General features: G+C 41.0%; 1 protein-coding gene across 12 annotated transcripts in view; it reads left to right on the top strand.

The window, feature by feature from the left end:
- Positions 1-16,379, top strand: part of LPP (LIM domain containing preferred translocation partner in lipoma) — a 425,132-nt gene extending 408,753 nt beyond the window's left edge. For all 12 annotated transcript variants that reach the window (XM_071566772.1, XM_071566774.1, XM_071566769.1 and 9 more), the window contains one exon: positions 1,458-16,379. In XM_071566772.1, coding sequence (XP_071422873.1) covers positions 1,458-1,586 — 129 coding nt within the window. In that variant the 3' untranslated portion in view covers positions 1,587-16,379. The remainder of the gene's footprint in view (positions 1-1,457) is intronic.
- The last annotated feature ends 933 nt before the right edge of the window (positions 16,380-17,312 follow it).

Here is a 17,312-nt window from a genome sequence, read left to right as displayed (position 1 = left end):
TAGTTTGGATACAAATGTAGCTCATGTTTATGTTCTTAAAATGAAAGCTAATGCACATTAGAATCTGAGCAAGATTGTACAAGAAACTCAGCATATGGCTCTGGGTTGAAGAATTTTAATGGACACATAAACATGATCATTCTTGTTTTGTGCAATGCTTTTTGTGCTACTTTCCCTGTTCGCTTTCATTACGCACTTCATGTAATTTTGATGGCAAGAATCTGAAGACAGAGAATAAAAATCACCTTAAAGCAATTAACACGTGGGAGCAGCTGTGTTAGGGAACCATCAAGAATTCTTCAGTGGAAGTGTTACTTGTTGGATAATACATCATCCAGATGGCAGGGTAAGAAAATGAGACCAAATACATTTCTTATCACAGTTGCAGGTTTTAATAACTTTAACTAGAAAGAAGGATGGACTAAGGTTTAAAGGTCTAGGCTGAAACTTGAGGCATTCTGGTTCACTTCTCAATCTGTCACTGACTTTTAGGGTACATATATTTTAAGATGCTGGGGCATTCCTACACTAAATTTTGCACAGCCTAATGCATCATACAGCGTGTCTTCATGTTGGCTGCTGAGATACCTAGGCTTTCACACACAGAGATGTCAGAAGTAGATGCAGTAGAGAGCACAGGACACAGACAATTGGCCTTGATCTCCATGTATCTCAGCCATCTCAAAAGGAACAACAGTGATATTGCTCTTTCCACCACTTGCTGCCAAGTGTATTTACTGATTTATGATGAAGAGGCAATGGCCTCAAAGTGAGTCCTTAATCCCTCATTGCATCCCCATCAGCAGGCTTGGGCCAAGTGCTTGTTTGGTTGCACAGTGAGGGATAAACTTAGAGGCCGAGGTCTCTGGAGCAGCTTTTGGGGTGTTTTAGTGAGGTTTCCATGTGCCTATCTGATATCCTCCTTTCAGCCACAACGTTTTTGACCAATTGTACCAATACAGGTGACAGCTTTGGTGTAAGGGGAGACAGGCAGGGAGTTTGCTTAGCTGTCACCCCTGAAATGGTCGTTGTAACTTTGTGGCATTAACTCTTCCAAAGAAGATTATCTGTAGTCAGATATTGGTACCAAAACTTTCTTCCCAGTGATGCTTCTTTTTTATCCTTTTTTGAATTAATAAAAATGTGCTTCAGTTTGATGTTTCTCCAATGCTAAAGACCTTTGCTTCCTCAAAAATGTGAAGGCAGTAATCTTTTATTTTGAATTGGATTAAGTTCAGCAGAGAGCTTGGGAACCCATCTTCTCTGCAGCATTGTCTCTTATCAGAAAAGAGCTTAATCGTGAAAGGCATCATGTACCTTGACTTCATGCTTTACTCTGACTCAGGCTGGATCCTTTTACAAGGTGGAGTGTGAGGAGTTTCTTTTACTAATAGATTCTTTGCTTAATCTTGCTCTTTTCTGAATTACTTTGCTCTTTCTGTTTGCTTATTTCCTAGGACTGTGGTGGCCTCCTGTCTGAAGGAGACAATCAGGGCTGTTACCCTCTGGACGGGCACATCCTTTGCAAGACCTGCAACTCTGCTCGGATCCAGGCTCTGACTGCCAAGGCCAGCACTGATCTCTGAGTATCAACTGTGACCCTCCCCAGGATGCCCATTGGGGGATATTGCACAAGCTTTGCATGATTTTTTTTCCCAGGCTAGGATCTGAATCTCTATGAAAAAAAAAAAAAGAAAAAAAAAGCCCCAAAACTGGAAGGCCTTGGAACAAGAGGGCAGTTCGAGAGACCCTGTTCAGACTGCCCATGACAGGCATCTAATTTAGACACAGCTCTTCAAGAGAGCAGTGAGTCAGAGCAGCTGCTGTATCTGCAGCTGATGGAGTTAAGTGGTCACCTCACCTAAGTTACTTGCCTGTAGAAGGAGGTCTGAACATGGTCCTAACTATGTTTGTGCTTGATTCCTGTCTTATAAAAAGTACATGAAGGTAGAAGGTGAAAGATGGCTGAGCTAGTTATTTCTCCCAAGTTATTTTGAGAACCTGACCAGCTCTCATTGAAGTCATGGGGAGCTTCCCTTTGACTTTAATAGGATCTGTGTCACCAGCAGAAGTAGCTCCACTGCCCTAGAAGGTGTGAGAGCAGACCCAGCATTGAAACGAACAATGCAACTGCAAACGTACTGCCCTTGAATGTAGGTGTGACCTTGCACCCTTGGGACACAGATTTGTGATTTCTTAGGCCCCTATTTGTCTCCATTCCCTTCCAGTTCCATAGGATTTTTCTTTTACTCATGAAATTTTACTTTGCTATTGCATAAATTTATTCAGTAATGATGCTTCCAATTCACAATGTATGAGCAATCACAGAAAGATGTGAGCTTTTACACACTATACACTACACACACACACACACACACAAGACATGCTTTTGATACATCAGAGGCATAAGCTTGTCAAGAGAAGATATTTAAAGGATGTGATGCAGAAAACACATTTCTGAAACCCCAGTGGTTTAAAAAATATAAAAATGACTGCATAGCTGCAGTGCAAAGCAATGCTCAGAAGACCCTTATGTCACTCTCATTCTAGTGGGGCCACTGGCAGTGTTGGTCTCTGGGTAGGCAGTTAAGTGAAAGAGTCATGTTCCATCTCCTGTTATTGCAATGGGAGGATTTTCCTTCCACTGTAACAGGGACTGGATCAGGCCTTGGGATGGTATACATTATTCTCATGTTAACACACATGATCTGGAGGTCTCATTAAAAAAAATCAAGGATCTTGTTTCAACAACAGCAAAAAATACCCTCCTAAATACATGCTGATTTTCACTTTTTATATTAAGAAAATTAAAAGAAGATATTAAACTGTTCACTACACCATTCCTGAAAGTAAGCATTTTTTTTCCTCTTCTGTTTTCATCCCAGCCACTTACAACTTGTCCCTGGTGAAATTCATGGCAGTAGAATGCTGGGCCAGCAGCAGCATTTCATTTTTGGTCCAGAATTAATACACATGCCAAGGTAAATAACAACTGGGCACAGATAACCTTTTTTTTACATGATAGTGGTGTAGTGGTTTTTTTTTCCAGTTTGGTTAATTAAAAACAAATCAAAAAATTCGAAATCCACAGCACATTGAGCAGCTATAATATTCTTGTTCATGAAACCCATAATAACTAAGGTGCAAATTACATAGTGAGGGAGTAATTTTCATATCACTGAATTGACATTAATATCTTATTTGCAGATGTAATCAAAGAAAATACCTTTCTTTGCACTTAAATTAAGAAGCAGAACTGAAACAGTTTCAGGCTGATTGACCATATAAGTGACAAACTGGCATTTTTCAAGACTAAGTTATAAGAATTTTTTTCATGCACCCACTGAAAAACAGTAAGAATGTGGTGCTTTCATCTTTATATCAGGCTTCTGTTACAGAGAATAATTATATCCACTAATGCTGAAAAGAAAAGTTAGATGAGCTGAACTGATAGGAGACAAAGAGGAAAAATGGTGATGCATTACTGCAGCTCCTGCAAATGGTGCCTTTCCTTTCGGTTTAGCACTAACCTTCATGGAAGAGCTCCGTGAAATTCATGAGCTTCAGCTGTATACAGTAAATTCAAATACAGAAAATACCAGTCTGAAAGTTCTGTTCTATACATGGTTTATATATTGGCAAACTCCACCAGTCTCAGGGAAGTTTCCCAAATTTCACAGCTTGAAATGAATCCTTCTTTGTAGAAGGGTGGCATCATTGAGCAAAAGACATCCTTTACCACCACAGGGGCTGTGCTGAAGCATTTTGTGTTTTCATACTGGATTTCTACCCTGGCCTTCAAAAATTTTACTGCCTTAGATGTGAACAGATTTTTTTGGCACCCTGGCTCCTGCCAGGTTCCACCTGGGCTCTGGCTCCCTGAACATGGCATGTAAGGTCCTTCTGAGCTTGCTTTTTTGCATGCAGTCTGCACCAATACCAGTCAAAAAAAGCTTGCAAATATTGAGCAAATCCAGTTTGAACTAACCTTACAAAAACAAGAGAGGTCAGTGCTTGGATTGATAATACTGTTTTATCCCTGTGGAGGGTACTGCATCTCTACAAGCACAAGTGAGGATATGATACACTCAGATGCAGAATAAGCCATTCAGCAGGCAGCAAACATAGGTCTGATCTTTCTTACTCTTCTTAGTGTTAAATCAAGTGGCTGATGAGACTCTTCTGAATAAACACTGGGGTAATGGAAAGAAGCTGTTGTGCCTTCCAGCAGAACGTGGCCTAGACTAAGGAGGACTCAAGTCCAGAGCCTTTGCACTTTTTATAACTCTGCTGTAGGCTGTACTGGAGCAAGTCACATGGCTTCCCATCTTCTGCCCTCCACATGAGAGCTTATTTCCAATTTCCCACAGACACTGTGGGAATTAAACTACTCACAGATTGGCTCAAACTGCTGATTTTGGGAGTTATATTTTCTCTTTCCAAAAAGGTTTGCTGATATGTAGGTTTGGGATTCCAGCCCATTTCAAAGTGTAGGCCAGGAGATCTAGATCTGAGTCTGTGGTATTAGGGTGCAGTGGTGTTTGGCTGGCAGGTAGGGACGTAAGAGTCAAACTTTTCAAGCATTAAATACTCCCTGGGTGAAATATGATTGTCAAAAAGTGAGCAGTGTTGATATTTGAGGTACTGTGGCTAGTTTCTAGACCTGACACATCTGTGCAAAGGTACTATAATGGGGGGGGGGTTTTGCCCCAAAACACTGAAGCCATCTGCCTGTTGAAAGGAGTAACTGCTCAAAACACTTATTATTTTCCGTGGGTTTGCCTTTTAAAATTACTATAAATATATTTGAAAAATATTGTATGTACATCACAGAGGCTCTCATCACCCACGTGTATGTAAATCTCCCCTCTGATGCTTCAGGATTTAATTAAGAAATGCTGGTGGACGTATCTCAATTGCACTGCAATTAAGAACCACTGGGATATTGCTTCATCACCATATTTATCACATACTTATAATATATCCTGTTTATCTGTTCCAAAGAAGGAATCTTTTTGCCAAAGAGTCCTTGCTCTTCTTAAGGTGGACTTGGCCATGACAAAAATTCACATCGTCTGTGGCTGTGGTAATGTCCAGACTGTTTCTTTCAGAAAGAATTGGAAGATCACAAAGACATTTCTGTTCAATTCTTCAGTTTCTGCTTTATGCTGCTTTGTCTTTGTCCACCATTTGTTGGCAAGTAGGGCCTGATCCCATGATTTGTGTGGCCACATGGGGCCCAGGATCAGGTTCTAATTTAGCAAAACATTCAAGTCGCTGGTGTTTGTTTAAGCACAGACTTAAAGCCACTGCATGGTGTGACATAAACCATTAATACCATACTGATTCTGCCTCACCTGATCATACAGATTTGATCTGGATAGGATGTGGGCACAGTTAAATTTCTGTCAAATATCCCAGAACACATGAAATGGCTTCTGTTGTCACCCTTACGCCAACTGCAGGAGAGCACCTGGCTAGTGGCTGATTGAATGTAACATTTGGATGACGGGAGGGTGAGTTATTACAAGAGGAGTGCTTTGTGTTGGGTGGCTGTGGCACCTTCCATATGTCATAAGTAGCCCTACAACCAGATTTACTGTCTCTTTGAGGGATGGCTTTAAAACTGTCTACTTAAACTTTCTCCAGAAGATTGGGTTGCCTTGGTTACAGCCCAATCCTTAAGCATATCCCTAAGGCTAACACTAGTATTTTGTGAATGTGATGGTTTTATTGTCACTTGTTTTAATCAATGAACATTGGTTTTAAAAACAGAAAGCAACACCATTTCTTTAGCCTATCTGATAACGCACCTTTAATTTTAGGGTTTATTTTTGTGGGGTATTTTTAATATTTTAATTCTTAGATTTTCATCATGGCTGCAAAATGCTCGGATAATGACTTAATTGTAGAAGTGTGGGAGTATCAAAGTGTTTGTCACAGTGAACCCTACATAATATTGTTCATCCTGACAGCAGGAACGAGGCTTTCACAAGACACAGGCCTTAAACTGACTTTCTACTTGTCACCAAAATGTGCCTGAGAAAAGAAAAGAAGTGTCTTAAAAAAACCTGGTGATTGTAAAAGAGAATATGCAACAAGTGACTCTGAAATCTATTTGGACCTGTTACGGCTGCTGCCTGGCCACGGTTAGTCAAGCCTGACCTAGGTTTGATAAATGTTGGTGTCTTTTGATTTCAAGGAAGTCCAGCAGGGAAGGGATAACAGAACCCAGGAGAAGGTTCCTGGGGGAAATCCTGTGTCTCTGCCTTCAATCAGCATCAGAGATGAATGTTAGACACCTGGTGCTTCAGCTGAATGGCTCAGAAAGGGTTTGAGTTTATAACTGGTTTTCGTTGGTATCTGGTTCCTTCAGTTGGTTCATCATTATGATTTGCTATTTGTTCCCTAACCTGGGTTGACAACCCCTCACACAGACTGCAGTACTGCAAGTCAGGGCTATCGGAGGGTGCTGAAGAATCTCACCATGGTGAAATTCCCATGAGAAAACACTAGTGATAGTTCCTGACGGTTTGTTGTGGAAGGAGAGCAGTAACTACCCAGTGACTTAGAGGTTAGTAAAGTACAAACTAAGAAAGCTGTGAGAACACTATTTCCAGTTAGACCTGGTTGCAATTTTTACACTAAATTTTATGATATCAGAAGGGCCATGTTTTTATGAGAAATTCTCTCTTTTTGCAATGTTACCCACAACTTACTTTAGTTGGGGTTTTTTTTGCTGTTACGTTTAAAATCATACTGAATTTTTATCTAAATAGATTTCAGAATTGTTAACAAGTAGTTTTGTTTCTCAAAAGCCCATGTCTTCTTTCACAGTTTCTTGTAATTCTTGGGTTTCTTCTGCTGGTAAATTAAAGTTTCTGTGATAATTTTGAAAACTTCTTTGGATAAAAATCCTACTTAAAAACAAGGATGTGTTCTTGGGAAATGGTTCAGTATTGGACCTGGTGAATTAAAAAAAAGCTTTGAAACTTCTCACAAAATATTTTTTCCTATTTTTAAGTAGTTTTGGTAATTTTGAAGTCACTGTTTCCTTTGTTAGAACAATCCAAAAAATGTGACTCTTCTTAAAATAACAGTGTTATTTCTGTTGGGTTCATTTTTCTGTCCTGTCTTAAAGCCATGGAGTGGCTGTCTGTGGGGACTGCAACTGTCTTTTTCTATGGCAATTGCAGTTTTCTTTGTTGTCATCTTAGGGGGTTTTGTTTGTTTTTTTCCCCCCTGAAATTACTGAAGAATATAAGCACATTATGGCAACTGCCATGGAGATCAAGGGATCCTGATTGAACTTCATTTTCACATACCTTTCGGGTCTTGGGAATGGCATTTCTCCTTAAGCCTTTCTAGAAATATTACCTGGGCTCCTCAGCATTTCAAGTTTGAATTTGTAACAGTTGATTGCCCGACTGTCATTTGGAGCCTGAGAGAGAATAGACTTTACAACATTCATCCAGCATCTAAAAATCTAGGAGGAGACACTTAAGTAGTAGGTTTCCTGGTGGACACTGAGGAACAGCTCTCACTTCAGCCTGAAAATTTTCTGCTGTGATCTGTAAAAACTAAGCTTCACACTTGCCGAGCTCTCTGGCACAAACATGCATATGCAAGAGGGTTGTGGGACTATAACTGAGTAGAAATACAGGCTGCGATACTGAGTATTGCTGCTTACACCCCACTGGGCTTTATTCCTGACTACGTGTCCCTGGTCTCTTTGGCTTCGTGCCATGGGTAGAAGCAATGGGGTTTTGATCATGGGTAGCAAGAGCATTCAGTTCAAACTGGTTTGTTTTGGTTTTAAGTTTGTTATTTGTCCACTTCTCTCAACCTACTAACATATTTTAGAAAATGATGGAAAGAAACAGAAGCCCCAGGTTTTATAATTACCATTACATTACCAGGGTTGGAGTCCCTCCCTGGGAACATCACACTTGGGGTGTCTCTGCTTTCCTGCCTCTGCCTTTTGTCCGCAAGCCGCTCCCTTACCCGCTTTTTCCATTTCCTCAACGGGCACTCATCTTTGCCGTGAAGATGGTTTGTTGCTTACTTTACAGAGGTATTGTGAGTCTTATTTAGTAGTTGGAAAAACTTTTTCAGATCTTCAATCAAGTAGGTTTGTGCGTCCTTAGTATCAGTGGCCTGCCATATGGATATCAAAGAAAATTGTTATAATTACTGTTTTTAAAATTATTATGAAATTGTGCCTTACTTTTTCAGTCCTATTTAACCATGTAATTTAGAACCACATGATTGCAGGGATTTACCATGAAGAAATATGTTTGAAGGATAGTTTGTTTTTTAATTTTTTTTTTGTCCAAAAATGAATTTATTAGCTTTTCCACTTATATTTTTTCTTCTAGTTTTATTCCTTTAATATGTGTGTGTAAAAGAGCAGCCTGAATTTGCATTTGTGAGAGACAGATGATTTTATTTGGTCTTGTATGTAGAGCTTTCATTTTCTTTTATGTTCCTTCAGGAAAATTCCTCTCTGCCCAATTACTCATACTGAGATGTCTTTAAATGCAGGCTGACCAGTAAGGGGTTTTTGTTGTTGTTTAATTTAGTGTGTGGTTTGCTTTGTGGTTGTGGTTTTTCTTTTAATTAACCAGATATTGGGTGCTGGGGAGGCATTGCACATTAATGCATAATGCTCATGCTAATTTTCATAGAAAAGACAAAATTGGAGTCTTTCCCTGTCTCCACAGCAGTTTTGTTACTGCTCTGTGTACAACACTAATATTAAGCCAGACTGTAAAGGCTAAATACTCAGAGTGACCTACTTCCATTCACCAGCGAGAATCCTTTGTCAGCTGACTCCTGTTTGTTTGTTCATTTTTAAATGTCGGATTACAGAACGAGCATCTCCTAAAGATGAAAGAAAACAGTGTTTTCATGTGCAGGAAATTTGGGGTTGGAGTAACAGAACATTTTCTTTGTGAATTTGGATGTCATGGTGTTTTAAGTTCCTGCCTGGAGCCTAAATCAATTTGGCCTCTCATCCAGTTCATCTAACTGGTGCTCCTAAAAGGCTGCAGCCCTGCAAAAGCTCATGCAGCATTTTTGGCTGCTTTCCCTTGCTCCCATTTGGTACATATTTGCACAATTTAACTGAGCTTTTCTTTCTGCTGAAGGTCAGATGCAAGTGATACGAAACACTAAACTTTATAAACAAGCAGAGCCGTTTCAACCACAGCTTTTTGGACTAGAATAGATTTTTAGGTGGCGCACTGTCTGCTGGCCTTTGGAGAGGGGATCCTGAGACTACAGTGGACTGGAACAGGATGCAAAGCCACAAGCCTTATTTTTTTTAATAAACTACTTACTGTAATCCAGCTACACAGTTTCAGCCTCACACTTCAGAAGAAACTTCCAGTAGCTATGCACGTACAGGCACTTTCTCTCTTGCAGAAAGTGAAACTTTCCCAACCAGAGTAAATTTAACCTATTGCATAAGATGCTGGAAGGTTTTTTTTTTCCTTGGGATTCTCACTGTAACCTCTGTGTGCAGAGGATGAATAGCTTTTTTTTTTCCCCTCTCTTTATTTTTTTCTGACAAGATTAGATGTTACATATTGATGAGCTAGCATTTCAAAGGTCCATGGGGCTTTGGAACGTATTAAGAATCTCTGAAGTTTAATATTCACCACATTTTAAATATTCAGAAGGAAAAATCTGCATAAAATGGCTTTTGATGAATACGTTCTAGGGATTCTTTATATCTTACACAAGCGTTGTGGGGATTATGGTTGTGCCAGTTTTGTTCCAAAGTGTCTTTTGTTTCAGTGTTTCAGGACCATTTTGGTCCCATTTGTATTCCCAGTGCCTGTACTGAAGTCTGTTACGGTTTCTACTGGAACTGTACAGCAGACAGGTGGATGTAACCAAGAAAAGCCTCAACTCAGCATCAGAAGTCCTGAGTATCTGCTTGATGCCTCCCCTCCTTATGACACCTGGGCACATCCAGGCAGTTTCTGTGCCTGCTTCTTATGATGGGGAGTGAGATCAATCAGGCTTGGTTGAGATCTTTGTGCAAAGTCCTCCACACCAGTGAGGATTCAAGAATGGAAAGGGTAAGATCCTGGGTGCAGGAGCAAAGCACAGTGTCATTTTATGCATCTCAGATCTCACAGGGCAGTTTCTCCTGCCTTGGATGTCTCTTTGGTGAGAGGCTCAGCAGTAAAAGAAGTGCCTTTAGGAGAAATCTTTGCTTGGGGATGCTCCATTTCCCATGCTCTTGAAAATCTGATTCGAGCTTTAGATGAGGAGGATCGGTTGTGGGCTGCAAAGACACAGGTACTTCACAGTGTTATTAACACATTGCCTTACCCTCGATGTCTCATGGTACATCCCGTGGTGTTACAGGACAGCTGCTTTGGTCCCACATACACACAGCCTTGACTTTGTCATGCCAGTCCCTGTGGAATCAGTGCCTGGTACTTGTTCTCAGGACTGCTCTGTCTTGGGCCAAGGGCATCTCATGCCTCTATGCAAAAGGTGGTGCTTACAGGTTTTAGCTTACAAATAATGCAGCCCTTTCAAACTCACCTTTCCCCTCTCACATATTCTTGACGGAAGTAGGATTTTAAATATTTCATAGCATTCTTCTTTCTTCTTCCTTTTTGCCAGATGCTTTGAAAACATTGTCAGATTACGATCTAGGGGGGATCAGGAAGGATCTGTTTCCTTTCCTTCTTGATTGCATGGTGTAGGTTTGCAATGAGAGTTTTGTCCTTTTTTTTTTTAAAATGGTCTTACAGAACAGATGCCTTCAGTTTATGCAGAGAAAGATTGTCTATGATTAGAGCTAATCCAGGATGGCAGGATTGGACCCCCACAGTGAAAGCTAGAGAAGTGATTGCAAAAGTATTCTGTTTCTCCTTTATTAATTGCACAGGAAGTTTCCACCAAAGGCTCATGTAGCCCAACTGGCCTATTTAATAAGTAGCAGGGCCTGTATTTACAGTCAGTCTTCTGATCCTATCTGTGCTCTGACTTTCTAGGCACTGCAGTTCTATTTACATCTGGGTCTTTGTCACCTTTTAAATTTTTGATTGGTCACTAAGGGAAGGAGAGCACGAGCTGTGAGCCCTGTGGAGGTGCAGCAAGTATAAATGAAGGAATCCTCCTCCTTCTCAGGTATCTGCCTGATCTGGGACATGGAACAGAGGCACGAGGAACAGGGGGATTTTGCCAGCCGTGCAGCAGAGGAAGCAGGCTCTGTGCCAACTGGGTATCTTTCAAGATCTCAGAGTCTTTGTAGGACTGGAAATTTGAACCTTTTACAGGTCTTAACTAGTGTACTCTCCTGTGAGGGAGTTTAACAACATTTCTTTACTCAAAGCCATTTCTAAAGGATTTGCCCTTTTTTCTCTATAAGATACAAGGTTTTATCATTGCAAAGAGATTCTTCCCTATATGATATGAGGAGGGAGATGGCTTTTGGCATCATGCAGAGGGCTGGGTTAGAAACCCTGGTATCAATGTGTAAAGCAAGAGTAACTTGAGTGGAAGGGGGAAGAGAGTGATTTACATGTGATTCAGTACCAAGTTCACCAGCTCTGAGCACCTGTGAGCACAGCCTCAAGCAGATGAGTTTGTTGGGGTGTCAGTCCTGAAACCTGAAAGTAATACTTGGTCTTCTTGTGGAAGTGTTTGGTGCTGGTCACTTCGGCAGTAATCTCTTGTCTCATTGGAAACATGCACTAAAGTGAGGGCAAAGCTACAGAGTGGTGCTCCCAGTCTTTTTCTTCAAGGCATATTCCCAGTGCTATGTTTGATCAAGAGGAATGGAAGCCATTGGGTCAATACTGTACTCTATGCAAACAAAACCATTAACAATCCAATATGGATACTTTTAATGTCCATGGAAGTGTTACACAAATTGTTCTTTTTCTTCAGCTTGCACTGTTATTTCATTATTTTTAGCCTGACTTATGTTTAAAAAAACTCCTCAATTATTCTTTAATTTTTTGTAACTCTGCTTCTAAGAAAGTTGATGCTTTAAAGGAAAAAAAAACACCTTAGTTTCAAACATGGGTTTTTCAGGCTTGGAAATTAATAATTTCTACACCTGACCCAGTTCCTGCAGCTGCCAAAAAAGAAAAGAGAAAGCTATTTAAATTTCTCATAGAACCATTTATCTCTTAAAATATGCCAAGGCAATTTGAGGGGGGGGGGTGGAGACTCAGCTATTTATCTCAGCAGCTTGATTTTTCTCTTTATGTTTCTAACTGTCAGGGGGAAAAAACCGGTAGGAAGCTATTCTTGGGCTATTATTGATGTATTGTGTTGCCATTATGCAGGATGTCTGCTTTGCTATATACGGAAGGACATTAATAATAGCCATCTCCCCTGCCCCCACCCTTGGTTCCTCTTTGGGAAGATATGCTTTAACTGGAGCATCTGCTGTGTTCAAATTGCTGGCTCCTTCCTCCCCTTCCCTCAGTTCATTCCCAAACTAGTTTAAGGAATCAGGACTAAGGGAATAAGGAGACAGATTATATTTGCCATTTTTCTGCCTACTTCTGTGGTTGCTCCAGGCAAATAATTTCCATGCCATGTACCTGTCTCTCCTCTTCCTTCCCATGTATTGCCCTTACTTTCATTTCAAGTTCATCAGTGCAAAGAAAATACACTTTCTTGCTGTCTTTTTCTCACAAGGACTGGCTGGCAGAACGGGCTCAGCAACAGACCTCTAATTTGTTATTACCCAGCATTTCATATCCAGAAACATTGGTTTCATTATTTTGCATTAGTAGGAAAATGTATTCCTGTCTCTCCTATCCCAGGTTTAAAACATAACTTGTTATGAGACTTTGAAGGGTCCTTCTGCTTTTTTAAAGATTTGGATGCCTGTTTTATTTTGGAAGCAGAGTGTATGGTGAACAGGAATAGTTTGATGTTTAAAAAATAACTCCAGTTCAGCATTCCCCTGGAGTGTGGGAAGTCCTTTCTCCATAGGTCTGTGCCAGCAGCGTGACAGCCCAGAGAGCAAAGCCAACTTGAATAGGAAAAAGAACTGTCCTGCCCCATTTCATCTGTGAGAAGAGAGAGGTGAAAATAATAAATGTGGCAAAATATAAAGAGCAGAATTGCTCTGATACTTTTTTAATGGCTCTTCCTACAGCCCCTGCTAATTTTGTTCCATAGAAGCTTTGCTTATTCAGCATTTGTGGTAGTCAGGACCATGTGCTTTTTCATGGTGTCATCATTTTTACTTTTCATTTGTTGAGTCTTGGTCCTGCCTTGGTCCCCACAGGGTATGGAGCCACTTTGGTTTGGGCACTGATTGAAAAGTTAAGATCTCTGTCTAGGAAAGTTTGCCTAACATTTAGAACCAGAAAATGCAATCAGAGTATTTTCCAGTTTTGATATAGTGAGGTTTTCAAAATTGGAACCCTACATGGGAGGAATGCCTTCAAATCTAAGTGGGGGAAATACTTAGATTTCAAAATGAAAGGGACATGGCCATTCAGTGTAGTTTTTCTTGTTGCTTTTACAGTCTTCCTTGGTGGTGGCCAAGGAGAAAAATTACACCCTCTAAAGTGTTCCCTAAACTAGAGCCACAGTCCAGCATCTCCTCTGCAAACACTTGCCCCAGCTTTCCACAGTGCTGCAGCATGGGAGTGAGGAAAGCCTGCTAATGGAGCAAGGTCCACCTTATCCTCTCCATAGCCAGCAATGCTCCTCATGGTGAGTCTGCATCCAGCCTAGGGCTCGATCTGGCCTTGCTAGTGCAAATATTTTGCCAGAATCAGCTGTTTTCTCTCTGCCATTAGCTATGGGATTGTGTGCAATGATGATGATTTGCAGGGAGGGAGGAGAAGATCCTATTCCAATTAGGCTGCCTTTGTGCTAATGTTTCATTCAGGGCTGGATGAGATAAGAGCAGTTTGCACTGAAATGCACAGCCGGAGGTTGTAGTTTGTGTTCCAACTGTGTTGAGATGGTACCCATTGAAAATACAGAATTGGGGCACTTTTTTTGCATCTGGCAGTGCTTTACTGACAGCTCTGTGTGGGCTGAAAACAGATTTCAGTGAGGGAAATGGACATTTTGTGCCTTGTCCCCCTAGTCTGATGTAGTTCTTTGCTTTATCCACCTAAAAAGTATTTCTAATGTGCCTAATGCGTATGTAGCTGAGCATCTCAGCAGAACAACCAGCAATGTGATGAGTAGGCTATTGACAGAGCTGCCTTTACAAAAAGTATATTCCAGTTTCTTCACTGTGCCTTTTCAGAGGCCATGCTCCTTTATGGGCATCAGAGAAACAGCCCCAGTGCTGATCAGGGATGGGAACTAGGAGGATGATGGAGAAGAATAGCAAAAGGTTAATGCTGAGCATCTGTTCTCCATTGGGATATGCAAAGCAATGGCTTATCCCATCAGCACGGCTTGTTGTCTTCCTTAACATACCGTGTTGTCTGGAAGGCAGCTGATCTGTAGCAGAGGTACTTAAGTATATCTCCTCAAACATCTCTGTCTTATCAGAACTCCAGAGTCATTTGTATCTGCAGAATTCTTTCACTTAATATTGTTTCTTATAAGCTCTCCATCATTCATTTTTTATATAATGTTAGAAAATTTCAAGGTGAACCAAAGGCTGGGTGTTTGATTGGTGCTACTATATAAAAAGGCTGATGTGCTCTCACTTTCAATCCTCAAAATCATGTTTTAGCAAACCCTTCCCTGCTGTGATCAGAGAGGAAATGCAAGGTGTATTGGAAATGCAGCAAAGGGAAAAATTTGATGTTTTGATGCTCCGTACCCGCACCACTGTGACCTCTTCTGCTGTCCCCCTCGAGAGTGAGAACTGAGTATTGGTAGAGGTATGGGCAGAGCAAAGTAATGCTTGGACTTTCTCTCATGGTCTTGCTAGAAAGGATCTGCCTTTCTGAGACTTCCCCATGCCACAGCTTCTGCTTTGGACCATCAGAGAGAGCAGAGGGCAGCTTCCAATGCCTTCCCTCCAGGTAGTCAAATGAGACACCTGGCAGAAGTTTGTCACATGTCAGAGCCCAATCTTTCACCCTGGCTTTACTTGTGGGCTGATACAAGGGGGTCTGAACCACTCATGGGCCATTCCAGAGGGATTTCTCTTGTCGAAATGCCCCATGAAGGTGCCCCCAAATGCTGGGAGATTGACTTAGCTCTTTCAAACTGCAAGGAGGAAGTGCCTTCAGGAATGTATTTGTCCTATATAGCTGCTATGTTTTGGCCTATCCCTGCCAGTTGCAGACCTGTCTGCTTGAGGGTTCACCAGCAATGATCTTTATTGGATGTGCAGTAATTCACAGTGGATGACTAGGCCAGGTTTAATGTGGTGTTTCAGCTTTATGGTAGTTGTTGGTTTTGCCCTTGAGATGGAGAAGGTTTCTTGTTGTTGCCTTTGTTGTAGTTGAGAGAGGAGCGTGACTGGCCACGCTTCTCTTTGTCCTGCATTGGCAGGCAGAGGCTCTCAGTGGTATGGGAAGCATCTTCCTTTTAAATGTGAATCACTAGCCTAGCTATCTGGGCAAGGAAGGGGCACAAGGAAGCATTCCCTATATGAGGAATGCCTTCTGCTGCACAGTCTCTGCCCTCAGATCCTAATGAAGTAACATACTTGAGCTTTTAGGATTAGTCTCCTGTCTGTCACAGCTTGGGGTTACCAGAGCTTTACTCCTCGCTGAGCAAAAGCACTACCCAAGTCTGTGAGGGGCCCAATTCTGCTGCCGTTGGAATTTTCCCAAATCCTGTGAGTTGCTGAGTGCATCTCCTGTGAGCTGCTGAGCAGCCTCCCTTGTCACTAAACCCATCAGGCCACTTGTCTCCCTCACTGACTACTTCCATAGGGCTTTGAGGGCACTCAGGAAATGCAATCAGCACCTTACAGGATCAATCTGCTAGGCAATAAATGAAGTTTTTCTCTGGTAACTTGTGTGCATGAATTAAAAATCATTTATTCCAGTTTGTTCTGAGGACAGATGCAGCATATACACATTTTCTATATTTATAAATATATATAGATATATATATTTTGTTCTCAGCTAGTTACCTCTTCTAAACTGCAATTTTCAGAGCAACCGGCATATATTTTTTATTCAACACGTAAAATGACTTTTTACAGTAAGAGAATGAAAGCTGTTTTAAGCATGTGTTTTCTGTATTTTTATTATGCATTATCCAATTATATTGAGATGTATTTTCCTCTTGCTCTGCTCTTTCAGTTGTTATCCTTTTTATCACTTATGCTTTTCAAATGTTTTGTAAGGGAAAATAAATATGCAAAATCACCAGATGCCTTTTTTCTTTGCCGAAGAAGTATCACAAATGCATTTTTATTACATTTTACCAATCCAATAAACTTCTTATAAATTTCATTTTTGTTTGCTAGTGTGTGAAATTATTTTTTCAAGTCGAATGGTATTTACTTTCTCCCAACTTCCACCTGCAATTATACCTCATATCCTCCACCTCTCTCTCTCTTTTAGGTTCAAAATTTTGTTGTGTGGCTCCTCAACATATTTAATTCAAGAGCCTGTTTCACTATTGGATGAAGTAAGGATGGCCCAAGTGTGTCTCAAGAGAGGCTACCACCTGTCGTACTGGCCATCTTTTGATGAATTTTTCACTGGTCCTAAAAATGTATGCCTTTGCAGTGAAGAACACTGCATTCCTAAACCATGCAATAATCTGATTATATGGGAAGTTGCCTACAAGTGTTCTCAGATTTGAGTAGTGATTGGTAGACAGCAGAACTAAGCACCTTGCTTTGCAGCTGAATGGAGGAGTATTGTTTGAACTATTATGGGGAGAGTAGAAAGAAGTCTGGTTAGCAAAGCCTGTCTCTTCTAGAAAGTTGTTTCTAGGCTGTCATTGCAGTAAATAATCAGGATTGATCCTGGTCTAGTCCAATCTGCTTCAAAAGTATCACTGATCAGCACACAGCCTGACCTTCACCTCTCCATTCAGAAAGCCTGACACAGCACCCAACTGTCACCAAATGCTTTCCTTGACCAAAATGCTTCAAGTGATGGGTATTCCAGTGTATCCTGGTAAGCTTTTCGAAAAATACATGATAAATATCTGCACATTGCTCATAGTCTCTGTTTTTCTACCCTTTCCCTCCTTGGAACTTTTTATAAAGGCCTTTTCTCTGAGAAATCTCCTGCTGTACAGACTGTCTTCAAGGTGGGATTCATCTTGATGAACTTTAGCAGCCTGGAAGACAGCTTTGTTGTTCAAGTTGGCCCTCTGGTCAGTGGAGAAGGTGTGTCATCTTTTCTTTAGGTAAGCATCTGAGACAGGTTTGG

The sequence above is a fragment of the Pithys albifrons genome, chromosome 11 (genome assembly GCF_047495875.1).
Source record: "Pithys albifrons albifrons isolate INPA30051 chromosome 11, PitAlb_v1, whole genome shotgun sequence".
Classification (NCBI taxonomy): Eukaryota; Metazoa; Chordata; class Aves; order Passeriformes; family Thamnophilidae; genus Pithys; species Pithys albifrons.
This window is presented reverse-complemented; position numbering and strand designations above follow the sequence as displayed.